Source organism: Camelina sativa, chromosome 15 (assembly GCF_000633955.1).
Source record: "Camelina sativa cultivar DH55 chromosome 15, Cs, whole genome shotgun sequence".
NCBI classification, from domain to species: domain Eukaryota; kingdom Viridiplantae; phylum Streptophyta; class Magnoliopsida; order Brassicales; family Brassicaceae; genus Camelina; species Camelina sativa.
Window position 1 is genome coordinate 30,380,207 of NC_025699.1, and position 27,987 is coordinate 30,408,193.

The 27,987-nt window shown below is 39.1% G+C and overlaps 2 protein-coding genes and 1 long non-coding RNA gene across 7 annotated transcripts; 2 read left to right on the forward strand and 1 right to left on the reverse strand.

The window, feature by feature from the left end:
- On the forward strand, nucleotides 75-3,608 carry LOC109129034. Of its 4 annotated transcripts, none has more exons than XR_002035357.1 (8): nucleotides 75-640; nucleotides 773-924; nucleotides 1,262-1,332; nucleotides 1,692-2,121; nucleotides 2,215-2,313; nucleotides 2,603-2,671; nucleotides 3,066-3,270; nucleotides 3,363-3,608. It is a non-coding gene; the product is annotated as an uncharacterized LOC109129034 (long non-coding RNA). The 4 variants fall into 4 exon arrangements; XR_002035355.1 differs by having other exon boundaries at nucleotides 3,069-3,270; XR_002035356.1 differs by having other exon boundaries at nucleotides 3,133-3,270.
- LOC104748953 lies at nucleotides 12,022-16,221 on the reverse strand. The gene is made up of 6 exons (XM_010470522.1): nucleotides 16,197-16,221; nucleotides 15,971-16,097; nucleotides 15,734-15,836; nucleotides 14,061-15,037; nucleotides 13,281-13,969; nucleotides 12,022-13,103 (listed from the first exon to the last, which is right to left on the reverse strand). Exons 1-6 carry the CDS (start codon nucleotides 16,219-16,221, stop codon nucleotides 12,022-12,024), a joined length of 3,003 nt encoding a protein of 1,000 aa, XP_010468824.1.
- Nucleotides 21,557-26,245, forward strand: LOC104747938. 2 transcript variants are annotated; one of them, XM_010469644.2, is made up of 6 exons: nucleotides 21,557-22,464; nucleotides 22,553-23,422; nucleotides 23,519-23,977; nucleotides 24,059-24,248; nucleotides 24,354-24,737; nucleotides 25,454-26,013. In XM_010469644.2, exons 1-6 carry the CDS (start codon nucleotides 22,042-22,044, stop codon nucleotides 25,987-25,989), a joined length of 2,862 nt encoding a protein of 953 aa, XP_010467946.1. In that variant the 5' UTR covers nucleotides 21,557-22,041; the 3' UTR covers nucleotides 25,990-26,013. The 2 variants fall into 2 exon arrangements, with proteins under 2 accessions (XP_010467946.1, XP_010467945.1); XM_010469643.2 differs by lacking the exon at nucleotides 25,454-26,013 and adding an exon at nucleotides 26,101-26,245 and having other exon boundaries at nucleotides 21,558-22,464; nucleotides 24,354-25,391.

Sequence of the window (27,987 nt, forward strand, 5' to 3'; positions counted from 1 at the left end):
TTTTTTTTTTTTTTTTCATATCATATAGTACTCTATTTTGTAGTCCCCACGCTTCTCCTTTTATATTGTTGAATAAAAAATTACCTAAGAAATATTAATTCTCTCTCTCTCTCATCTCCTCAAATCAAAATCTCCGGAAACCGGAATCTACAAAATCCGAAATCTCAAGTGTAGTTTCAATCTGACGGAATCGTTTCCTTCTCCATTTGGCGATTCGCGGAGCTCCCAGAAATCGTTTACGACTTCTTCTTAGTAGCTGATTGCCGGAGCACCGGAACTCGTCCGCTGACCTACATTCCCCAATCGGCGAGATCTGATCGGAGCAACGGCGGCAAGAAGGCGGCGTTATCACCGTCACCTTGGCTTTATAGACCTCTGACTTCGAGTCTTCGACGGCTGTTAGCAAGGTGAAGAAGGCGTTACGAAGCGGCCGCGTAGATGGAGACGGAGGAGGAGGGAGGAGCATCGTCGGGTCAAACCGGATCGGAGCAAGAAATTCGTCACGGACGGTGGGTGAGTTAGTTAGTTCCGGTACAAAATCGAAGATCGGTTCTAGGAATCGTAGGGCTCAATTCTCAGGATCGCTTACGTTGCTCATTGTGATTTCCCCAGCAAATTTTTCTCCTGCCAAATTAGTAAAGTTAACTACCGATTCTTCTTATGTTAATAATATTAGTATATTTTGAGCTTCATAGTGCTTTTAATCTATCGTTAATTACAGATACTGGAGTTATATTTTACTAGTAGATTGACATTTGTGATTTGATTTTAGCTTGGGAATCGAATCGTGTGGAGACAATGGTGCTACCACCTATCTTAAGAGCTTCTTCAACAGCTTTAAACTTCAGCTTTCCCAGACCAAGAAGAAAGAGTATGAATCAAGGCAGAGAAGAAACGTGAAGCTTCTTAGATCCGGCCAGTTTGGTATTGTTATATCCTTTGTGTGCCGTTTAAGTAAATCCGATAAATCTGCTCTACCGCTTTTAAGCAACTAATCCGGCACAGAACCTTAGGAGTTTTAGTAATTTCTCTTGCTAGTCTGTCAAACAAATTATGAGATTTTTCATTGGTTTCCTCTGAATCTTATATCTATCAAATGCCTTTAGAAGAAGAAGTAGATGAACTTGTTAAACAAATACATTGACCTGTCTCGGGTATGAATAAGATGATTCATAAAGTTTGCCTTTCTCTGAATGCTGTTTAATCGTTATGTTACAACTGGTCAAGTGGAGAATGACCTTCTTGTTTGTTTGTTATATAGGCTGGAATGCAAAAGTTGAGGGTTGAAGTGGCAGAGCCATGAAATGGTTAGCAGAACACTACTCACCCTAGGTAACATTCACAGTTTCTAAGAATCTGCCTCTTCTTGTCAATGCATCAACGGTTTCTGATTGTTTGTTTATCTTAGTCTACACTACTCTTCAATCTTTATTTATCAAGTGGCTTAGGCAGACCTGTTTGTTCTGTGTTTTTTAATTATTATTTAATGCAATAAATTTCATTGTCCTGTCAAGTCCTTTTGATCTTTTTTTGTGTGAACGACCCATTGTTCTTTTGATTTTAATGGTTGCTAAACACAAGTGTCTACAACTAATTGATATATATAGTTTCGTTAATGACTTCCAGTAATTTGCTGTTCGCGATATACTATTACAAACATAGACCATTGAGACAGTATTTTCTTATTCCAGCCATTGCGGGAGGAGCTCTCCACCACTGAAATGAGAGCCGAAGACGAGCATTCTGCTCATAGTAAGGTTGATAGTCCCAAAAAAAAGGCACACAACGGGATTTAGATGATTCTTCAAAAAGAAATACCTGAAGAAACTGGGATCTGTAGTGCATGTATCTCCGGTTGGTGAAGGGAATGTGGCTCAAGGCGCGGGGGATGAGGCAAAAGTTGGCATTTCAATCAGTCTGGAGAAAGAACAGGTAGAGCTGATAAGACGTCCATGAAGATTCAAGATCAACTTGAAGAGGTTTTGTGCGAGTCTCGGGGAAATGAAGATTATAGCAAATGCTACTTGCATTACCACTACTTTGATCTGAGTTTTAAATTTGCTGGTATTTGTGAGAATATTTGATGAAAGGACAACGAAAGCGGCAGTTCGTGGACAGAAGGTGGTGTTTAGATGAACTCATCTTCTATGTGTTTTCTTCTCTCATCATCATTATATTCGAACTTCAAACAAATAAATAGCAAGTATTACTCAGGCCGAATGTACATCTCTGAATCAAGAGCTGCAAGATATGGAAGCTCGTGCTCGCAAAGGACAAAAGAATTCCCCAGATGAAGCAAACCAAGTGATCCAGGTATGTCACATCAGATTATCGTGCTCTGCATCGTGGATGTAAATTTCAATAATGAAGTCTTAGCACACTTGCAAATTTTCTGTTAGATGTATAGACTATAGAACATATATGTAAAAAGGTAACTCTGATAAGACCACCTTCTATTGGATTTTATGGTGGCTCGTTTCACATAAAAAAATATCTGGAGAAATCGAATTCCAAAAATGAGAAATATATTCCAACCCTTGAAAACAACTTTTATGAGCTTTTAGATTTGGCTACTCCAGAGAAGTTACTTCTAATATTGCAGAATCAAGCATGGCAGGACGAAGTGGACTGTGCTCAGCAAGGTCAAAGAGAAACTTTCTTCAACGGAGAGGTACGTTCACCAACCACGCAATTCGTTTTGTGCTGTACTAGCATTATCTTTACATATTGTGTGTTTGTTTGTTTGTTTCTCCTAGTCTATACTACTCTTCAATTTTTTTAAGTGGCTTAGGCAGACCTGATAGTTCTCCGTTGAACCCCTAAGGCGTTTTTCTACTACTTAATGCAATAAATTTCATTGTCGTGTTAAATTCTTTTGATTTTTTGTGTGAAAGACCCATTGCTCTACTTGCTAACACGGTCTTGTGAATATGACGGACTCATTCGATGGTTGCAAAACAGAAGTGCCTCAATTAATTGATATATTTTGTTTTTGCTTGTGAACTGGTATCTTTAATACATATGATCATGTAAACATGCCGTTTATTGAAATACCCCTGATCTAGTAGGAGTATACAGAGCTGGAGAAAAGCGACCGTGAACTAACAGATTTACTGGTAACGTGGACTCTAGGGCGTACTGATTCTCTGGATCAATATTGTATTGCAAAGTTGTCTGCTAGCTTCTGGCTTTGGTGTTTGGATTGAAAGTGAGAAGGCTGCAGCAGAGTTTCAGTTGAAGGAGGAGGTCAAACGTCTACATGAAGCGCAGGTACGACGTCGAAGCTCTCTACGGTTCATATATGTACACCTTTTGCTTTCCATGGTACTTACGAGAAAGTTTGTAAACTTGTTGATTCATAGAGGTAGAAAGAAGCATCACTGAGCTGTTTTCACCTTCAAAGAGTGTGTACAACCAGGCAAAGTGCTGGGTTCATAGACCAACTAAACACAACATTTCTAAGATGTAATAAATACACAATAGAACTTTTAAGGATTACTGGACACAGCTTCCGAGTCAAGTAGAACTTTGTGTAGGAGAGTAGCCTGACGTACTGCTATAGGCTTTGCCCAGACATATGATGCGTCTAGTAGATGCTATGTTTTTAATCGTGCTAATAGAAATTGCTATGTTTTTTCACAACGATATACATAATGATGTGTATAGTAGATGCAGGACAGCTAAAACATGTGGCCGAGTCTAGATTTGGTGGGGGTATTGCTAATAACAATGACATTAGGAAGTTTTAAACGTTGTGACAAAGACAAAGAAAGCTGGATTGGGGTAGCCATGATAAGTAGGAATTCTCTCGGTAAAGATGTAGACAATGCACTTCCCTCCCTCGGTAAGAACCGAGAGTCTGTACATTGTCTAGGATGAATCAAAACAAAACAAGACTTAATAACCCCTGTTTAATATAAGGAACAAAAAGACAACCAAAAAAAGAAAATGCTAGAGAAAAACCGGAGGAATCCAGTACGGGCAAGCAAATACTGAGCCTGGTAAACCTTTGTCACCCAACTCTTGGGCAGTTTTGGTTGCGAGGTCATAAACTCCAAAGCCGTAACCCATGAAATAGATAGAGTTAGGCTTGAGACCAGGGCATGAGCTGGCCTGAACACAAAAAGGTTCATTGTCTCCAAGGAAAATGCATATATCCCCAATGTCCTCTGTGTAACACATGCTTCTTACTCCATCTTTATTTACCTCTTCCTGTCTGAAGACCATGAACCGGTTTGTCTTATAGTAGATTGTTTCTTTCTCATTGAACACACAAGGCAAGCTCTCCCCATACCTGTAAGCACGAACCAACCAAGATGTTTTAGCATTTAACAGTTTTTTTCTCTTCCCTTATAAAAAAATCTTGTATATATTATATATATACCACTTGACGAGGAAACATTCGCCCGAGGGGGCCTCCAATAAGTGTTCAGTCTTGGCACACGAATCCAATAGCTGCCACTCTGACCGCCAAAACCTAGGAATGTTGCGAAACCGCAACTCGTGGAACTTTGGGTAGTCCCAGTTCTTGGAATGGATATGCCAGGAAGCCAAGAAACGGCTTCCTGGAGCGAGCATATAGAAACTTTTATCTCTCTTGGAATACGTGAGACTCGAGTTGTTGTGGAAGTACTCAAAAGGGGTTACAATGTTCGTCCACTCCGAGTCTCGACCGGGTACACAGAGACTCAACTGAAACCCCATAAACTTGACAGCAACTACACATTCCTCATCCTCTTGGTCAGGATAAGAGGACATTGACACTTTTTTCACGGATTCCAGTTTGTAATCGGGCAGCGGACACAGAGGAGGCAGAGGCGTGATCTTAGGGGATGATTTTGATGCTGAAGGGAGAAAGAAGTCGGAGATACGTACAACAGAGCTGTCGTTTTGGTCCATGAAAAGTCCCCAACCATGTGATATTCCCTGCAATTCCAACGTATTGAGCTCCTCGGGGAGTGTTTTATCTGAAATTTTGATAGTCTCTTCCTTGACTGGGTCGTACAAATGGAGCGAGTCTTCTTTCAACCAAAAGCCGATAGTCAGATAGGGCGGGGTTTGCGACAATCTAACACTCTGGTTTTTCTACCAACCAAAACAGAACTAGTCAGTGGTCAGTATCCAACAATGAAAAATAAAATAGAAACTACAAAACGAGAGTAACTTACGAGAGCATCTTTCGGTTTCTTGAGATTTAGCTTCGAGAGATGTCTGAGAAGCATTGACATTGTCACGCACGACTTTTCTCACAAAAACCCTAATTTAATCCTTTACTTAATTAATCCTTTAGACGTTATATATTTTATACACAGCACTAACGTGTATATATATCAAATACTTCAAATAATAATTTCAACACCCTTACCAAAAAAAAAATTTCAACACTATCCGAATATTGTATAGCTAATATATATATCGTGTTGTTATATATACTTTTAAGATGTTTCAGAATATTGTATCTTGAGTAATATATATGCATGTGTCTCGTGGACGTCACGTTTTAATTTCTCTCTTTTGCGGGTAGATTTAAATTTATTAACTCGATCACATGGAGTATATGTAACTTCTGGTTGTCAGCGTTCGGTTCACTCGAAACTGCATACGTGAAATAGGAAAACTTTGCTCAGCTTTTTCTTTGGTCGGGAAATATATATATATAGCTTGCTTGGGAAGAGGTGTAAACCAAAGGAAGTAAGTATAGGACTTGGTTCGAGATCTCGAAAAGAGGTGAATGAGGTGTAATTATGGGAACCTCTAATTTACGAAATGATACCCTAACAAATTAAAATGGACAATACACCCTTTTATGTATTATATGATGATTCAAAATAACTAAAAATAAAATAAAATGATTGGAGAATCATGATTTTAAATTTTGTCAACAAAATTATTTAAATATCTATATTTTAGAAAATCTGAAATAAATGTTAGTTTAAAAGAAAAATCAAAAAAATAATATGGATAATACTAATACTATGTTTGGTTGCAAGAATAGCTATAAATTAATTAGAATGTGAGTGTTTGGAAACATCTATAAAATGAATTCAAAAATATTATATAGATTATATCCAGTTTGTTTTATGGCAAGACATGTAATTTTCTTCCACTTGATGGCATTCTAGCATTGCACTCATTTTGATCAGAGAAGACAAGCAAATATTTTACTATTTTTGGAACTCTTTTTCATATCTCCTTCCTCATTCCTTGATTCAGTGAGAATTCTCCCATTGTAAATGTCTCGATTGTATGATCAATATAAGATATCTTTTTTTTATTGAAGTCAATCATATAATTTCGATATGTGTTAGTTATGCATAAATTATGGGAGTCCTTGTAGTTCTATCCAAAGTGTGTTAATTGTGCATAATTTTTTTGAAAAAGATCGAATCTATAAATTTTATTGAGGTGCATCACTTTAAATGGTGAATTTTTTTTTAATTATTCGTGTGATATATTAGTTGGTTTATTTGTGGTTTAGATTAACCAGACTTCCCATTCTATTGCATAAACCTAAAAAGTAAAATCGATTCCAAAAAGTTTTCTATCTCTCGGCTCTCTCGATATCTCTCGGCTATCTCGATATCAAAAGAGTCGTACTTTTTCAAAACGTGGTAAGGTGGTGGTGGGGATTCACTTTCAGAAAAAATAGAGCGAAGAAGATGAGGTAATTTTACTTCAATCAATGATAGATCATCATTCAATACTCAATGACAATCTGCATTTTACAAACTTGTTCAAAAGTCCATATCGTTTGAGTATAAGAATATGAAGCAATTGAGTGACAAAATGAGATGGTTGAAGAAGAAGTATGTGGGAAAATAATAAAAGAAACCATTTACCCAAGGCCATGGTATACCATGTTCCCAACTTGCTAAAATGGCTTGGGAGTCTAAGGGTCCGAATGGTGATCGTATATTTGGTTGTGCGGGAAAAATGGTTCAACTGCGGTTCATGGAAGAAAAATATATTTGCGGAAAAGTGCGGTTAATACAAAATAAACAGTACAGAATGATATTTGATTGGTGAAAAAGTAAATTCGGTTCACAATAAAATTACACATATATTTCTATAGTATAATAATGATTTCATGAATAAATTAGTAACTATATAAATAATTAATAAAATTGTAATTTATTATGTATTTTTGTTAATGAAAAACATATTTATCTTTAAACATATTTATTTAAACTAAAAGTTCAAATTTTTATGTACATATTTTTTTATGCATAACTAAAAACACTATTTATTTATTAATATTTTTTGCTATTTATGACATATATGAATTAATTATTATTTATTTTGTTATTTATAGTTATGATTATTTATTGCATAATTATAAAATTTTTATTAATCAATTAATCATGAAAAGTGGATTTTAAGGTGTCCCACACCATTTATGGAGTTATTTTCAACATAGTGCGTTTTTCATTTTATCAGATATGAAAAAAATTAAAAGCAGATTTCTTTTATTGGATTAAAAAAACGGAAACTACCTTTTTTTGCTTAATTCAAGTGGTCGATTTCATGTTTCACAATCAGATTCAACCGTAAATTTCCAGAAGTGATTCAAAGTGTGTTAATTGTGCATGCATAACTTTTTTGAAAAAGATAGAATCTATAAATTTTATTGAGGTGCATCACTTTAAATGGTGAAATTTTTTAATTTATTAGTGTGAGATATTTGTTGGTTTATTTGTGGTTTAGATAAACAATGTCACCCAACCAGACTTCCCATTCTATTGCATAAACTCTAAAAAGTAAAATCGATTCCAAAAGTTTTATATCTCTCGGCTCTCTCGATATCTCTCGGCTCTCTCGATATCGAGAGAGTCGTACTTTTTCAAAACGTGGCAAGGTGGTTGGGATTCACTTTCAGAAAAAATGGAGTGAAGAAGATGAGGTAATCTTACTCCAATCAATGAATGATCATTATTCAATACTCAATGACAAGTCTGCATTTTACAAACTTGTTCAAAAGTATATCGTTTGAGTTTAAGAATATGAAGCAATTGAGTGACAAGATGAGATGGTTGAAGAAGAGGTATGTGGGAAAATAGGAGAAGAAACCATTTACCCAAGGCCATGGTATGACATGTTTCCAACTTGCTTGGATGGTTTGGGAGTCTAAGGGTCCGAATGGTGACCGCATATTTGGTTGTGCGGGACAAATGGTTCAACTGCGGTTCATGGAAGAAAAATATATTTACGGAAAAAGCGCGGTTAATACAAAATAAACGGTATGGAATGATATTTGATTGGTGAAAAAATAATTTTGGTTCACAATAAAATTACACATATATTTCTATAGTATAATAATAATTTTATGAATAAATTAGTAACTATATGGATAATTTGAATTCTGGGGTTTTGGCTGAAGATTCCGGCAACTCAACCCAACAAATCTCCTCAAGCTGAGTCTTCAGTCTGGATCACCTCGACTTACAGTAGCAAGACTGGTAATTCTCATATTTTAATCTCCTTTTTTTAACCGTTGTAACCATTGCAAACCTTTGGAAAACGTTTGAATCCCTCCCAGCCCCCGACAATTTAAGAAAACCCGCTGAAAGAGACCTTTTCCCATACTAATCCTTTACCCTGCAAAGTAATCTCTCAAAATGAGCAGAAACATACCATATCACCTTAATGGGAAAGGTATTGATCAGGGTTTCTCACCATCTCCACGAAAACGTATCCGAGCACCAGATCTGGATACTTCAGAGCTTATAGAAGCAAACGCCCTCACGCTCATGGATAGATTCACAAACCCATCTGCTCAACGCCTTTGGTCGTTATTTCCTTTCCTCTCTAACCGCTGGAACCTACGAGGAACAACAACAGGGGCAAATCTAAGTAAAGGCTGCTTTCAGATCTCTTTTGAGTATGAAGATGATATGCAAAAGGTATTGGATAATAGACCTTACTTCTTTGATCAATGGATGGTTATTTTTCAAAAGTGGGAACCAGTTATCTCTGAATCCTTCCCAGCCATGATACCCTTTTGGATAGAACTACAAGGACTCCCAAAACATTTATGGCAACCCGCAATGCTAAAAACAGTGGCAGAGGAGTTGGGAGAATTCTTGGATATGGAATTGAAAGTCCTTATCAACGGGCTACAACCCCTAACAAAACAAACTGTTGTTGAATTCGCAAATGGTAAGGAATCAATAGTGTACCTGGACTACAAAAACCTTAAAAACCATTGCTTACATTGTCACCGACTCACACATGAGAAAAAGACTGCCATGGGCTAGCGATCCAAAAGGAGAAGCAGTCTACCTCCCTAAGACAATCTGAGCCAACGGCTTCTATTCTAGTATCAAGGAACTACTACACCCCCCAAGACAATTTTACTGCACTAAGAGTGACTGCGGGAACCCCCGAACCTCGAAGCCAACCTGACCAAGACTATAGTCTCAGGAAAAGGAAAGCAGTGCTCATGGAGGATCGATCTTACTCACAGGTGGAAGCCAGATCAAACAACCACCCTCTCATCTCTCACCGCAGATATCCCATGCGAGTTCCAGAACGTCAAACCAGATCCTCTCAGAGAGATTTTCGGCAAAATTGGTCACAAAGAGGGAATGGAGGCTACCTCAAAAGACATAATTTAGAATGGAGAGCAAAAATCGTCTCTCCTGCTCTATCCAGTCAGGAAGCATCCTTTTCCTCCAGAGCTCGACGACCTCCACTAGAGAGAACGGCCACTAGTCCGGACCCAACCACACCCCCACCTTTTCAAACACTAACAAGAGAGCAAATTTTGAACGACCTTAGGGAAGTCACAATCCAGTATACTTCCTGCGTAGATCAAACTGAAAGCGCTGCAAAAAAGATGTGAGTCATCCAAGGAGAGAGTAGGAACATAATGGCAAACACAGCGGATTGTATCTTAGCGGCCTCTGCAGATCTAGACCCTGGTGTGCACCAAGGGATATCTCCTCCGCCAACTAATAACATCTCTCCAGGAAGACACACCCTTGAGGACCTACCTAGGCTGACCCCACATGAGGTGGAGAGTCATAAGAGAGGTAGAGGTCAACCAACATCAGCTAAAGGTGCATCAAAAGCAAAATGGGAGCAAAATCACAAAAACAAAACCTAACCTTAGGCTCCCTAAAGAAGACTACCAAGTCTCAAGGGGGAAAAGGTGCTGCCATGAGTGGTCCCTCTAGAACCAAAGAACCAAGAAATAAAGATAACACGTCTGAAGCTGGAACCTCAAGAACTGGAAAACCAAAACCATCAAAGCCGCCTGCTCCCAAGATCACTTTGATCCCGACAAGCAAGAAACGAGTGGTGGATTTTCAGAATCAGTCAACTCCTCTTCCTTAAGACTTTTGAGCTGGAACTGTTGTGGGTTGAGGAATTCCATAATAGGCCAGCGGCTAAGGGACATCAAGAGAAAGATTTTCTCGATGTTTCATTCCTCATGGAGACGCATAACTCGACAGAGTTTGTGCTCCAACACCTAGACTGGATGGGCTACTCCTCATCCTTCTTAGTTCCTAATGTATGGTGATAGTACGACACGAACTCCGGATATCATCAATGGATTCTCGAAGAACAAGTCGCAGCTTAGAGTTCTATTATCTTTGTATCAATGGATCAAAGAGTAAGAGAATTCAAAGACTTGGAACAAGAAAAACTTCTCTGTTATTAAAATTCTTAAAACAGCTGCCGTTCACGTTACAAGAAAAGAGTACTTATATGTCTCCACAAACAAAACCCTCGTCGGAACTTGTCGAGCAAGCAACAACTACACCGACTTAAAAGAAACCCAATAATAAATAATAAAGCCCAACAAAACTAATGAAAATAAATATAGAGTAAAGTCCAGTAAAAGAATAAGAAGATGTCGCTACATCAGGTCGCCGGGGGTGAATTCGTCCTCGAATTGACGTCGTCATCATCACTAACATACGGGAATAGGTGCTTAACGTTAAAACATCGGCTGTATGCATGTGAGGAGGCAAACGAAGTCGATAAGCATTATTATTAATCTTCCCGAGAACCTCTAAAGGTCCAATCTTAGGAGCCTTGAGCTTGTTGTAAGTGGATTTAGGAAATCTATCCTTTGTCAGAACAGCCCAGACCAAATCACCAACGTCGAAGTGTATGTCACGTCTGTGAATATAAACAGCAGCTTTATACTTCACGGTGGCAGCCTCCAAATTAGATTTGACATGGTCATGAACAGATTGAAACTCTTCAACAACATCACAAGCCCTCCCATGAAAACGTGTACGATCTGGAGCTACACTTAAGTCAAGTGGACCACGGGGAACAAAACCATACATCACACGAAATGGACTAAATCCAGTGCTACGATTCACCGCATGATTATGCGCAAACTCTGCTTGACAAAGAACCCTATCCCAAGAACGAATATTGTCACCAACCAAACACCGCAAAAGATCACCTAATGCTCGATTAGTCACCTCAGTTTGGCCGTCTGATTGAGGATGATAGGCAGAACTCATATCCAAACTAGTGCGTACTAATTTCCACAAAGAGAGCCAAAAGTGGCTCAAAAATCGAGAATCTCGATCAGAGAAAATGGAGAAAGGAAGGCCATGGAGACGATAAATCTCTCGGAAAAACAAAGCAGCAACTTGGGACGCATCCGTCGTTTTTTGGCAAGGAATGAAGTGAACCATCTTATAAAAACGATCAACAACCACAAAGATAGAATCATTACCACGTTGTGTGCGCGGTAAGCCAAGAACAAAGTCCATACTAATAACAGTCCACCGTTGCGTCGGGATCGGCAAAGGCAAATACAAACCCGCATTAGATGCTTTCCCTTTGAAGCTTGACAAACTCCGCATCTGACAATAAACCGCTCAACATCCCTTCTCAACGTTGGCCAAAAATACGAGTCAGTCACCAACTTCAATGTCCGATCACGTCCAATGTGACCTTCGCCATGCAGTTCCCGAATAAAGTGAAGTCGAAGACTACAAAGCTTTATTCCACGAAACAAAAATCCATCAACCACCAAATAATCAGAGCTACGGTCTAGCTCAATGTCACTCCAAATTTTCCCAAAAAAGGATCCGTAGGATACAACTCTGGTAACTTCGCAAAACCGGTGATAGACGCATGAGACGTTGAGAGAAGTGAATGCCGTCGACTAAGAGCGTCAGCCACTTTATTAAGCGATCCCGCCTTGTGCTTAATCACAAACGTAAATTGTTGCAAATAGGCAAACCACGAAGCATGACGTGAAGAAACTTTATCTTGAGCCCCCATATGCTTAAGTGCATCGTGATCAGTAAAAAGAACAAATTCTTTGTGAAAAAGATAGTGACGCCAGTGCTTAATGGCTTGGACCACATCATATAATTCAATGTCATACGTACTATAACGCCCACGCGAGCCCGCTATTTTTTCACTAAAAAAGGCAACATGTTTGCCCAGCTGGCTTAACACCGCTCCAATGCCTGTTTTTGAGGCATCACAATGGAGTTCAAATGCCAAAGAAAAATTGGGAAGTACCAAAACTGGGGCTGAAGAACACTTCATCTTGATCTCACGGAAAACAACTTCCGCTTCATCCGTCCATATGAATTGGCTTGACCGCATACAGTTCGTTATTGGGGCCATGATACCGCTAAAATGCTGAATAAAATGTCGGTAAAAGGAGGCAAGTCCATGGAAGCTTCGTACATCGGTAACTGTCTTCGGTGATGGCCAAGATTTTATCGCACTGACCTTAGATGGATCAACTTTCAAACCGCTGCTAGAAATGACATAACCAAGGAAAAGCACTTCCGACACGCTAAAAGAACATTTCTTAGGCGCAAGAAATAATTTCTCACGGCGGAGCACAAGTAGAACGTCACGTAAATGGTCAAGATGTTCTGAAAGAGTTGAACTAAAAATCAGTATATGGTCAAAATAAACGACAACAAACCGTCCAATAAAAGGTTGCAAGGCTTGATTCATAACACGCATGAAAGTGCTTGGAGCATTTGACAAACCAAAGGGCATAACGAGCCATTCAAAAAGACCCTCTCTAGTCTTAAAATCAGTCTTCCACTCATCACCAGGACGAATACGGATTTGGTGATAGCCACTCTTGAGATCTAACTTGGTAACTATAGAAGTAGAACCAATTTAGTCAAGGAGATCATCCAAACGAGGAATTGGAAACCGATACATCACCGTAATTTTATTAATCGCCCTACTATCCACACACATACACCAAGTACCATCTTTCTTGGAAATAACCAAGGCTGGCACTGCACACGGACTAAGGCTTTATCGCAAATAACCTTTAGCAAGAAGCTCCTCTACTTGCTTGCGAAATTCATCATGCTCCATCGGGCTCATACGATAGTGAGGTCGATTCGGCAAAACCGTATTGGGCACCAAGTCAATACAATGCTGGATATCACGCATTGGTGGCAATCCCTCTGGTAACTTACTAGGAAAAACATCCTTGAACTCGTCCAGGAGAGCATGAAATGCAATAGGTGTAGTCTCCGTCACCGATGGAGAGTCTGGTTTCAAAATAAGAAGATACGTCAATTCAGCATGTTCAACTTCATGGAAAATATGAGCTTTTGAAACCAATAACGTGGCCTTAGGAGTAGTAGTTGGATTCGTGGGTTGCTCAATATCGTGACTAGCAACAAGAGGTTCGGAGGCAGACCGTGACGGTACCAAAATAATACGCTTTCCCTCATAGGTGAAAGAATGTGTATTAGCAAATCCATCATGTATCGTTCGACGATCATACTGCCAAGGTCTCCCTAACAAGAGATTACACACATCCATAGGAACAACATCACACAACACCAAGTATTTATAGTTTGAACCCATGGAAAAAGGAACTCGACTTCGTTTAGACACGCGCATGTCGGATTTAGACGTAAGCCATGCAATTTGATACGGAGTAGGATAAGACTCTGTAAACAAGCCCAATTTTGTCACTTCTTCCTCGGAAATCACGTTGGTGCAGCTGCCAGAGTCAATGATTATTCAACAAACTTTTCCCCGAATGGTACAAGTAGAGTGAAATATGTTAGTACGAAGCCATGATTCTTCAACACCGTGTGGAATCATGAAGTTTCTCCGTATCACCAAGTACTTCTTCTGTAGTCTCATCAGGCTCATTGTCGTCTAAATAATCATCATAAACAGGTGCATCACTTGCTAACAGGCCGCGACGTTGGAGAGTGGGACAACTAGCTTGACGATGACCTTGTTCCCCACACTTAAAACACTTAGAAGCCGGTGTCCGCGTTTGTCCTGACATACCACTATTCTCGTAAAAATCGTTGTGTCGCACAGGTTCACTAGTTTTGATTGCCCCTGTTTCAGTGGAAGAACCCAAACGCAAATGAGATGAATTCCAAGAAGATGATTGCCCATGAGCTTGCTGCTCAATTAATAAAGCACGCTGATGTGCTTCCGAAACCGTCATGGGGTTAAACTGTAGTAGAGTGTTCTGAATTTGTAAACGAAGACCGCCAATAAAACGCGACACTCTCTGCTCTTCATTCTCTGTTAATGAATTTCTGGCCATTAAAGAAAAAAAATCTGACGCATACTCATCAACAGACTTTGAACCTTGTCTCAAATTGTGAAGTCGTGTGTACAAGGTGCATGTGTAATTATAAGGCAAAAAGGCCTTTCTCATCAGCCTTTTCAGCTTTTCCCACGAAGCAATACGATCTTTGCCTGCCCTTGCACATGATTCCTTAGTTTGCTGCCACCACGCCGATGCTCTGCCTCGGAACCGTGTCGCCACAAGAGATACACACATCTTATCAGGAACTTCTTTGAACGCCAGCAATTCATCTGTTGTGTTAAGCCAATCGAGAAACTCATCTGGTTGTAACCCTCCAGTAAATTCAGGTATCTCAAGTCGAAAACCTGATTCCCACCGCCTATCTTCAAAACGTGGAGCTGCAATGATGTCACGATGTTGATGCCTCTGATCTGGTAAGTCACCAAGTGGTGCAAAAGGGTTATCTTCAACGTCTTCCTCGTCGTCAACCTCATCAAAAACTGGCTCTTCTTGTCTCTGCACACCCAGAACATCACGCTGAAGCTTGGAAGATAGCTCGTAATGCAGATTCAATAGTGGTTCGCATGGTATCTCGAAAATTATGTTGCATCTCAGCCATCATCTTCCGAAATTCATCGTTGTGTTCATCGAGCTGGGTTTGAAGATTTTTCTTTGGATGCATGATTAGGATCTTGGGCTCTGATACCAACTAATGCAGGGTGATAGTACGACACGAACTCCGGATATCAATGGATTCTCGAAGAACAAGTCGCAGCTTAGAGTTCTATTATCTTTGTATCAATGGATCAAAGAGTAAGAGAATTCAAAGACTTGGAATAAGAGAAACTTCTCTTTTATTAAAACTCTTAAAACAGCTGCCGTTCACGTTACAAGAAAAAGAGTACTTATATGTCTCCGCAAACAAAACCCTCGTCGGAACTTGTCGAGCAAGCAACAACTACACCGACTTAAAAGAAACCCAATAATAAATAATAAAGCCCAACAAAACTAATGAAAATAAATGTAGAGTAAAGTCCAGTAAAAGAATAAGATGATGTCGCTACATCAGTTCCCCCTTCACCAACAACAGCGGGTGGACTCGCTCTGTTCTGGAAACCAAGTGTAGACATAGAAATTCTTCAGTCGTGTCCAAACTACATTGCGTCAAAAGGAAAAATATTTTTCTCTACCTTTGTATATGGAGAACCGGACCACACCAAGCATGCTCTCATTTGGAATCAGATCCAGGATTTGGCATCCTGTAGAAATGGCCCTTGGTTCCTTACCGGTGACTTCAATGATATCATAAATGACACTGAAAAGGTTGGTGGCCCACCAAGAACATAAGGTTCATTTACTGCACTAAGGTCATTTATGTCTTCTTATGATCTTTATGATTTAAAACATATTGGCTGCTACCTGTCTTGGAGAGGTAAAAGACATACTCACCTGGTCCACTGTCGGTTAGATAGGGCAATGTCCAACAGTGAATGGGTAGTAGAATTCCCCTTTGGCCGTAGTGAATACTTGAGATTTGAAGGCTCAGACCACCGCCCTTTGGTCACTTCTTTTGATCCTATCAAAAAAAGAAAGAAAAGTTTATTCAGGTATGACAGGCAACTAAAAGATAATGTGGAAGTACGCAACATGGTACTTGATGCATGGGCTTCAATACCTACGGGTTCAGTCAATGAACGCATTAGTGCTTGCCGTCATGCTATAATCACCTGGAGCAAGGATCAACATGAAAACAATCAAAAAGTGATTAATGAGTTAAGAGAAAAACTAGAAGCATGTATGAATGCTGATGTAGATAACCAAGAAGAAATCTCCCTCATTAACAAAGATCTCCTTGCAACGTACAAGTAAGAAAAGGCTTTCTGGCAACAAAGAAGTAGACAGCTCTGGCTAACCCTGGGAGACAAAAACACGGGTTATTTTCATGCTGCAACAAAAGGTCGGAGAGCTATTAATAAAACTTATGTTATGGAGTAAGCTACGGGAGCACCAGTGTTTGAGGAAAAAGATATCATACAAACTATAACCGAATATTTCAAACAAATATGCACCTCTCAGGAGGGTGACAGAAAGTCAGTAGTGCTAGAAGCTCTGAACCCGTGCATATCCCCACAGGATAATGAAAAGCTGACTGGAATCCCAACCGCAGAGGTCCAGAGGAGATCAAAAGTGCATGCTTTGATATCCACCCAGACAAAGCCCCGGGCCTGATGGATTTTCAGCAAGCTTCTTCCAGTCAAATTGGAGCTCAGTGGGGAATGAAAAAGTTGCGGAAATTCAAGCTTTCTTCGTATCTGGTAATCTAACTAAAAATATAAACCATACACATGTTAGGCTCATTCCCAAGGTACCAAGTCCACAGAAAGTATCAGATTACATGCCTATCGCACTATTTTCGGTATACTACAAAATCATCTCAAAAATACTGACAAAGCGGCTACAACCGATCCTGCAGAACTGCATCTCCGAGAACCAATCGGCTTTTGTTCCCCACATAGCAATATCAGACAATGGCTTGGTCACACACGAGACACTACATTACCTAAAAACCTCAAACGCAAAAGAGAGGGTATCCATGGCAGTTAAAACTAACATGAGTAAAGCGTATGACATGTTAGAGTGGGATTTCATTGAGGCGGTCCTGGAGAGAATGGGTTTTCATAGGCATTGGATCCATTGGATTATGCAATGTATTACCTCGGTCTCTTATTCCTACTTAATCAATGGCCAGGCTCTAGGATTGGTAGTACCAACTAGAGGTATCAGACAAGGAGATCTACTTTCCCCCTATGTATTCATTCTATGCAGTGAAGTCCTATATGGTCTATGCAACAAAGCTCAGGAACAAGACACCCTCCCTGGTATCAGAGTGGCAAAAGCTAGCCCCCGAGTGAACCATCTGCTTTTCGCAGATGACACTATGTTCTTCTGCAGAGTTGACCACAAAAGCTGTTTGAAACTAAAAAATATTCTGCAAAAGTATGAAGAGGCTTCGGGTCAGAAGATCGATACAGAAAAATCAGCGATCACTTTTGCTAAGAATACTAGTGCAGCGACAAAAGAAAGAGTAAAACGAGATCTAGCTATCACAAAAGAAGGTGGTCAAGGGAAATACCTTGGCCTACCAGAACTCTTCGGACGAAAAAAGAAAGATCTCTTCACACAAATTGTGGACCGCATTCAGCACAGAGCCATCAGTTGGTCTTCAAGATTTCTATCCTCGGCGGGTAAACTGAATCTACTCAAATCTTTCCTTGCCTCCATGCCTACATACACCATGACGTGCTTTAAACTTCCAAATGCTCTTTGCAAAAGAATCCAGTCTGCACTCACCAGGTTCTGGTGGGACTCAAACTCCAGCCAAAAGTAGATGTGCTGGATATCCTGGAGAAGAATGACACGTTCGTTTAAACAGGGTGGATTGGGCTTCATGGAGATAAAGACTTTCAATGATGCACTACTAGCAAAGCTCAGTTGGAGAATACTTACTAAACCAGACTGCTTACTATCCAAAGTGCTGATTGACAACTACTGTAAGTCCTCCTCTTTCTTGCAATGTCCTGTACCATCCTCTGCTTCACATGGTTGGAGAGGCATCTGCTTAGGGAGAGATCTCTTAAAACAAAAATTGGGCCGCCTAATCGGTAATGGTGAGGATACGCCAATCTGGTACAGTCCCTGGTTATCATTATCCAAACCTCTATGTCCAATGGGACCACCTACAGAAGCATCAAGCAAATTACGTGTTGCGGAACTCCTTATTCCGAGAACGGGAGAATGGAATGTGTCCTTGATAAGAGAGATCCTACCTGCTTACGAGACTGATATTTTAAAGCTGAGACCAAGTACAGCAGGAGCTTTAGATGAATGGGCTTGGCTACCAACGGTGACTGGAGTGTACACGGCAAAATTAGGATACAATGAGGCTTTAACTCTGAGAGAAAGAGGCGACAACCCCCCTCTACCACCTCCAGCAACTGATTTTAATTGGCACGCTGGAATTTGGAAACTAAGATGCTCCCCAAAAGTTAAAATGTTCCTCTGGAAGCTTGCTCAAGAGGCTCTCCCAGTAGGAGAAAAACTCCAGCAAAAGCAGATTAGTGCAAACGTAGTTTGCCCTCACTGTGGAGTTGAGGAGACAACCCTACACTTGTTCTTTCACTGCCCTTTTGCTGAACGCTTATGGAAATTGGCTCTGTTGTCCACCCCTCTCAGGTCAATGGAAGTCACTACAATCAAAGCGGGCATTACCTTATCTGGGAAGTTAATTTGTCTCCCTCCTACATGCATATCGTCAGGCCCCCTCTCACCGTGAATACTTTGGGCAATATGGACGGGACGAAATCGCCTGATTTTCAACAAAGAAAGGTCAACACCTGCAGATAATCTATCTATGGAAATCTTACGATGTAGGGAGTGGCATGATGCCCAATTGAAAATCACTCAAAAACCTACCAAAAAATGACCCCCTCCGAGCTTCCCCAATCGGGGATCTGCAATCCTAGCCTACTCAGATGCACCCTGGCGAGCGGAAGGCCACGCAGGCCTAGGATGGAGCTTTAGAGATCCAAACGACAGTCCACTCCTGGAAGGCGCATCCTCGACTCTGTAGGTTTCCTCACCGTTGATGGCCGAAACTCTAGCAACTCTGGCAACAGTAAGAGTTGCGATTGAATTGGATTTCACCAACATCATCTTTGCTTCTGACTCGTTGAATCTTGTCAAAGCACTTAATCGGGAGATCCAATCCAAGGAACTCCATGGGATTCTACATGATATCCTCTCTCTATCTTCTCGACTTACCTTTTGTTCTTTCAATTTCGTTTCTAGGGATTTCAATGGTCGGGCTGATACCCTCGCAAAAATGCTTTGTTTGTAATGAACCCCATTTGATAAATGAAAAAAGCAAATGTTTGACAAAAAAAAAAAAAAAAAGATTGTTGTCTTCAATTTGGATAGGATAGGAACCCAAAACCATTTCTACGGAATAAAAATCGTATAATAAGTGGTGTGTTTTTTTCACAACTGTACTGACCATTCTTTTTACGATTGCCTCCAACCATACTTAAGTGGATTGTTGCTTGCTTTGCATCAAATTATTATAACTATATATACATTTTTGGAGACATTTATGAAATAAATCTTGAAGTTCATACTTATTTACAATCATGTCATTAACAATATTTTTTTTTAATTTTTAATTTACAATTTATTAAATAATGATAAGGTTTCCAATTTTTGTAAACAATTATCCCCCCACCCCCATAATTGCAACTTTCCAAAACAATCAGAACTATATTTATTAATAAACATACAAAACTTCCTATATTTATTAATAAATTATGATGAATGATCGAATCAGATGTTAAAAAAAATCATACAAAATTACAATACAGAAATTAGTTCGGTTGTTCGCCGATTCAAGTGGTACGTGAGTTGGGTTTAGAACGTATTACAATATGATAACAATACTACTATCTTTAAATTGAAAAATAAAAATAAACAAACAGTTTTTCCTTTAATAAATCACTACTTAATGAATTATATGATATAGTTCCTATAGTAAAAAAATAAACTTCAAACAAAACAATTTTTACACTACCTAATAGATATATATTTGTAAGGTTGTACATTTATAGTTCCTATAGTAAAAACAATAAACTTCAAACAAAACATTTTTTACACTACCAAATAGATATATATTTGTAAGGTTGTACATTTAAAAAGTAAAAAAAAACTTTAGTTATGTATATAGTTAATCTGTAAAACAAATTACATAAACTATTTTTTTATTAATAAATATAGTTCCGCGGTGTACCGCGGGTGAATATCTAGTATCTATTATATTTTTATGCACAAATACTTCATGTTCACGCATGTATGCATGCATATTCTCCCATATGACTTTTGTAAATCTCAAAACTCTCACAATTCTCAAAACAAGTTAGGGGTAGTAACCATGATCCAAGATTAAATGAAGGCTTAGTGGTTTAGATTAACTGATCAAAGATTATATATAATTAATAATCTATGATTTAGTCTAATAACCAAACCAAATTCTAAATCTCAATTACCTAATTTGGTATTTTCTTAATTAAGTTAATTAAATTCGGTTTATTTGATGGCAAGACAGTTATTTTTTCCCACTTTGCGAGAGTACAACATGATATTATTTTTTAAAAACAACAAAAAGAAAATTGAAAAAAAAATATCCACATGAATTTTTTTACAAACTCAAAATGATTCCCAAATGCAATGATTCTTGTTATTATTGTTTGTGTTGTATTCTTTAACTATAGTTATTTGAAAAGGAAGGGACATGAGTATATGATTAGAAGAATAATTAAACAATGGTCAACAACCGCCGCACCACATGGCTATATTAAAGAATATCTCGTTACTTGACCAAAAAAAAATGACTAGCCTAAATTGTTAGTTGAATTGGTATTTGTTCATACCGTGTGAAAATGTTGTCAAACCTTAATAAGTTTGACGTGTGCAATATTGAAAATTTCAGCCAATACGAACTCTAGAACACAGAATGGTACATAGTATTATAACAAAGTCTTCGACTTTAACTGGGAACATGACATTTACTGGATTTGCCTTCAACTAGGTCTTATGACAGATATAGCCAATATACACAGGTCCATCTCAAGGATATTCTACTTAATCAAAAATCTAGTTCCAAATTCCAATCGCACTTGAATCACTCACAATATGCTGGTTAGGTTAACAATTTATTTCTTTGTTTTTAATATAAAAATATAGTTTATACTTGTCAAATATCAATATGCAAATAAACGAAGTAATTAAATGAAAACACATTTGATCTCTTCCAAGCTTCATCGAATGAGACTGATTACCCCCTTATCAATGTAATTTCCGATTATAACATTTTCCTTTATTTCTACACATTAATTTCACTCCCTAAATCTATACTACTATTCAACTACTAATTAATTTTCTTGCCTTCAAACAAATAAAATCAAATAAAATTCAGCTGTAGTAGAAGAACATGTGCATTAGGTACCCAAAGACAAACACCTGTCTCAAATCTTCTTCTCTCTAATTCCCATTTGTCGCCTGGTTATATACTTTTGTCTGCTTTTTTTTTTTGCTTCTTCTTTCAAAATCATTCATTCTTTAATCTCAAGCAAGAATCATTTATCTGAGCATCACCAAATTCTTCTTCTTTTTTTTTTAATTTATAATTCTTATTTCCTTCAAGAACAAAAAAAACAAATACTACAGTTTAATACTTCATCTCTCTACAGTTGTCTGTTTCTTTGTGCATTTTGGCGATGAATGAATCAATGATTGTTTCTTCTTCTTCTTACCTTTGATCTAATCGTTTCCACAAAATATTCTCTTGTCGCTTCTTTCTGATTCTGATCATCCCCAAAAAAAAAAGGTTTAATTTTTTTTTTTTGTTAAATCAGAGAAGGGTTTTTGAGTATATAAAGCTTCTTACTTTGATCCAAAAATTCGTAAGTGGAAAAATGGAATCGTTGTTACCTTCTCCATTTGGCGATCCAGCTCCTAATTTATCTGATTCGGAGCTCCGAGAAACCGCTTACGAGATCTTAGTCGCTGCTTGCCGGACCACCGGAAGTCGTCCGCTCACTTACACCCCTCAATCCCCCAAATCTGATCGGAGCAACGGTGTGACGACGGCGGGTTTATCTCCATCGCCGTCGCTTCATAGATCTCTTACGTCTACAGCTGCTAGTAAGGTGAAGAAGGCCTTGGGGATGAAGAAACGAAACTGTGACGGAGACGGCGGAGGAGGAGCATCGTCTGGTCAACCTGATCGGAGTAAGAAATCTGTCACGGTTGGTGAGTTGGTTCGTGTACAGATGCGAATTTCTGAACAGATCGATTCAAGGATTCGTAGAGCTCTTCTTAGGATCGCTTCTGGTCAGGTACGTTTCGTAGCATTTTGATATTTCTCTCAAGGTTTGAACTTTAGTATAGATTGAGCTTTTTTGACATTTCTGGGTTTGGTTGTAGCTTGGGAGGCGTGTGGAGATGATGGTGTTACCTCTTGAGCTTCTGCAACAGCTTAAAGCTTCAGATTTTCCAGATCAAGAAGAGTATGAATCATGGCAGAGAAGAAACTTGAAGCTTCTTGAAGCTGGTTTGATATTATATCCTTGTGTGCCGTTAAGTAAATCTGATAAATCTGTTCAACAGCTTAAGCAGATCCTCAGGTCGGGTCTCGAGAGGCCGTTAGATACCGGGAAGATTACAGGGGAGACGCAGAATCTTAGGAGTTTAGTAATGTCTCTTGCTAGTCGGTCTGACAACAATGGGATTGGTTCCGAGACTTGTCATTGGGCTGATGGGTTTCCCCTGAATCTTAGAATCTATAAGATGCTTTTGGAGTCTTGTTTTGATGTGAACGATGAGTTGTTGATTGTTGAAGAAGTTGATGAAGTTTTGGAGCTTGTCAAGAAAACATGGCCTGTCTTGGGTATGAATCAGATGATTCACAACGTTTGTTTTCTCTGGGTGTTGTTTAATCGGTATGTTACAACTGGGCAAGTGGAGAATGACTTGCTTGTAGCTGCTCATAACTTGATACTCGAAATCGAGAACGACGCAAAGGAGACGAATGATCCTGTGTATTCAAAGATCTTGAGTTCTGTTTTAAGTTTGATTGTGGATTGGGCTGAGAAGAGACTTCTTGCTTACCATGATACTTTCAACATTGATAACGTCGAGACGCTTGAAACTACAGTTTCTTTGGGGATTTTGGTAGCTAAAGTACTAGGTGAAGATACTTCTAGTGAGTATAGGAGGAAAAAAAAGCATGGTGACTCAGGTCGTGATCGTGTCGATACCTATATCAGATCTTCATTGCGTATGGCCTTTTCACAGGTTTGTTACTTTTCCTTTTTTCTTTGTTGATTGTATATTGTATTTGCGACCATTTATGTAGTTTATTTTTCTTCTACTGTTTGGTTGTTGTAATAGACTAAGAGGATGGTGGAACATAGCAAGAAATCAAAATCCCGTCAGAACAGTAGCAATCTTCCGGCTCTTGCGATTCTTGCGGAGGATATTGGTCATTTAGCTTTCAACGAGAAGGCGATATTTAGTCCAATCTTAAAGAACTGGCATCCTCTTGCAGCTGGTGTAGCTGCAGCTACGCTTCATTCATGCTACGGAACTGAATTGAAGAAGTTCGTGTCTGGTATTACTGAGTTGACGCCGGATGCTATAAGAGTACTCACCGCTGCAGATAAGCTTGAGAAGGATCTGGTGCAGATTGCGGTTCAAGATGCAGTAGATAGTGAAGATGGCGGGAAATCAGTTATAAGAGAGATGCCTCCTTTTGAAGCTGAAGTCGTTATTGGCAACCTTGTGAAATCATGGATCAAAACTAGAGTCGATAGGCTTAAGGAGTGGATTGACCGGAATCTCCAGCAAGAGGTAGCTAACGGCTTTAAAAATCTTTCCTTTTTGGTTGTGCCTTAAGAGTTTATTGATTGGTTTTGTAACTTTCTATTGCAGGTATGGAATCCGAGATCGAATAAACTTGGTATCGCTCCTTCTGCAGTTGATGTACTGAGGATGGTAGATGAGACATTGGAAGCGTTTTTCTTGTTGCCAATACTAATGCATCAAGTTTTACTTCCTGAGCTAACGTCAGGTCTCGACAAATGTATGCAGCATTACGTATCAAAGGCGAAATCTTCCTGTGGTATGCAGATTAGTCAATTGTCTGGTATTATGAATGATGAAGCTCATGCTTTGTTGATTTCTCACTTATGGAATTTTTTTTATTTTTCTTTATGGAATTGATTAGGCTCGCGGAATACGTTTCTACCTGCCTTGCCTGCTTTAACAAGATGCACGGTCGGGTCAAGACTACATGGTGTATTTAAGAAAAAGGAGAAGCCAATGGTAGCTTCTCACAGGAGAAAATCACAGCCTGCGTCGAGTAATGACTCGGCAGAAATAATTCAGTTCTGTTGCAGAATCAACACTCTGCAGTATATTAGGACAGAGATCGAATCATCAGGGAGAAAAACATTGAACCGTCTCCCAGATTCCGAAGTTGCTTCTTTGGATGGTAACGGTAAAGTCTTTGAACAGTCCATTGGTTATTGCTCGAAAGGAATACAGCAATTGTCCGAAGCAACTGCTTACAAGATTGTCTTCCACGATCTGAGCTACGTTCTCTGGGATGGTCTGTATATCGGGGAAGTTCCTTCCTCGAGGATCGAGCTGTTTCTTCAAGAGCTCGAACGGTGCCTTGAGATCATCTCCTCAACGGTTCATGACAGAGTCAGAACCAGAGTCATTTCAGACATCATGAGAGCTTCTTTCGACGGGTTCTTATTGGTCCTCCTCGCAGGTGGACCATCACGTGGCTTCACAGTTCAAGACTCTGCTGCTGTGGAGGAGGATTTCAAGTTTCTGTGTGATCTTTTCTGGTCAAATGGAGACGGATTGCCTTTGGATTTAATCGAGAAGGTTTCGACGACGGTCAAGAGTATACTTCCGCTGCTGCGCACTGATACAGACTCTTTGATTGAACGTTTTAAAGCTGTGTGTCTCGAGAATCATGGTTCTGACAGAGGGAAGCTTCCACTACCGCCGACTTCTGGTCCGTGGAGTCCAACGGAACCAAACACACTTTTAAGAGTATTGTGTTACCGTTATGATGAGTCTGCTACTAAGTTTCTGAAGAAGGCTTATAACTTGCCCAGGAAGCTAACCTGAGAACTATCGAGAGTTGGGAACTTGAAACAGGTGGTGATTATAGTTGTATACGCCGGTTTAGTTTGAAATGTGGGATACTGTATTATTTTTGGTTAAGCGGCTAACCGTTTGGTATTGGNTTGTCCGAAGCAACTGCTTACAAGATTGTCTTCCACGATCTGAGCTACGTTCTCTGGGATGGTCTGTATATCGGGGAAGTTCCTTCCTCGAGGATCGAGCTGTTTCTTCAAGAGCTCGAACGGTGCCTTGAGATCATCTCCTCAACGGTTCATGACAGAGTCCGAACAAGAGTCATTTCAGACATCATGAGAGCTTCTTTCGACGGGTTCTTATTGGTCCTCCTAGCAGGTGGACCATCACGTGGCTTCACAGTTCAAGACTCTGCTGTGGTGGAGGAGGATTTCAAGTTTCTGTGTGATCTTTTCTGGTCAAATGGAGACGGATTGCCTTTGGATTTAATCGAGAAGGTTTCGACGACGGTCAAGAGTATACTTCCGCTGCTGCGCACTGATACAGACTCTTTGATTGAACGTTTTAAAGCTGTGTGTCTCGAGAATCATGGTTCTGACAGAGGGAAGCTTCCACTACCGCCGACTTCTGGTCCGTGGAGTCCAACAGAACCAAACACACTTTTAAGAGTATTGTGTTACCGTTATGATGAGTCTGCTACTAAGTTTCTGAAGAAGGCTTATAACTTGCCCAGGAAGCTAACCTGAGAACTATCGAGAGTTGGGAACTTGAAACAGATGGTGATTATAGTGGTATACGCCGGTTTAGTTTGAAATGTGGGATACTGTATGTTTTTTTGGTTAACCGTCTGGTATTGGCAAATTAAATTACTTGTACACAAGAAAGTAGAAACCCTTTAGTGAAATATTCGTCTTTTGTACTAATCAAAGCTTGTGGGCTTTTGTAGTTTACATGTTGTCAACTGTTATAATTTTGTATATTTAATACCTTTGTTTTTCATCATTCTTTTAAAATTTTATCTGATTCACAATTGTAAAATTAATTGCTACAACTCATACTGTTCATCAGTTCATGCCATGAGCATCGGAAAATGATTATCGTATATCGAACTTTCCACAAATATACATGCGCACAACGATCTAGTATGTTGTTAAAATTCTGTAGTGAATTTTTTTATTTTAATTACATTGTAACCACATTTTTCAAACTTAAACTACACAGAAAAAGCTTCTTCAAATAACGCAATATCTTCGGTTGATTACTACGGTGCACTTCTTTGATTACCTCAATCGAGTTCTTCTCCATTCGTTACATCCTCATAATTGCTTTCATGACTAACTCCATATGACAATGTTGTTGGTGGTGGGAGACTTGGACTATCAGCGAGATGGTCTTGATAAGGTGTTTGGATTTATGACATGTGGTAATTTGACGATACATTTTTTGTGGACTAAATAGTTACATGGATCACAAGCATAACCTATCTCTTTGTTTCCACCCAACCCACACGCACTACAAGGTTCTTCAAGTTGTCTAGGAAATAAGGTGAGAAGATGTTGATGGCTCTCTGAGTCTGTGATAGTAAAAGGAGGATCTTCCCTCATGCAATCCAAATCGAGACGAAAATCACACTCAATACAACGATAAAATATACTACCGAGGTTTTTGCCACACCAATCGCAAGCGTTGTTGGATTCATAAACAACGTATCGGTCAAGCATAGAGGCAAGTGAGTACACCGTAAGAGCAGGGGCGGACCTATGTATGAAAGAGGTAGGTCATCTGACCTGGGTAAACTAAATAAATAATTGTTTTTACATGTAATTCTATAAAGTTTCAGTAGCACAGATGGTAAATTCTATAGTGTTGACCCCTCCAAAACCGGGTTCAAATCACCATTATGACACAAATATTTTTTTTATTCTATAATTGACCTCCCTAAATTTATTTTCTGGGTCCGCCACTGGGTAAGAGGAGTATTGCCTTCGAATTGAATGGATATTGGTTTCGGAAAAAAACAGAAGGGTGGTATAGAGAAGGTGGTTGGGGTGATAAGGATGTCTCAGACGTAGCTGGACTATGTCACGGCCTTCATGGAACACGAGCTTGCAGATGTCACAATAGTAATGCCAATCGTTCCAGTTGTCGTCATCACTCTCACCAATTGGTCCGCAACTAAAGCATCGTGAAGGACGAGGATTGTCTTGGCGGCAAAGAGTGTGTGGATGAGCAGGATCAGAGAGACGACATCTTGGTGCGAGATCTTGATCCATTTCGTTGCAAGAGTCTAATTAATTAGGGTTTTTAAAACAAAACATACATATATATATATATATATATATACTAGTTTTATTTTTAGGTTATATGGTATATGCTTTCATTAGGAAATATCTTATATGTTAAAACTAAAAGTTGGTAGAAATATATTTTTGTAACAATGTGAAAAAAAACTTTTAAGCAAACTATACACTATATAAGATAAAAATAAAATGAAATAGATTAAAAAATATTTAATTTAAAATTAGTAAAAAAGACATGTCACATCTGTCACAAATTTAAAGCGTCAAGTATCGTATTGGCAGAGAAAGTTAGAAAAACCTTCTCATATTATATAAGATATAAAATTAGTAAGAAAGACATGTCACATGTGTCACAAATTTAGAGCGCCAAGTGTCGCATTGGCAGAGAAAGTTAGAAAAAATCATCTCATATTATATAAGATATACATATACAAATATATATAT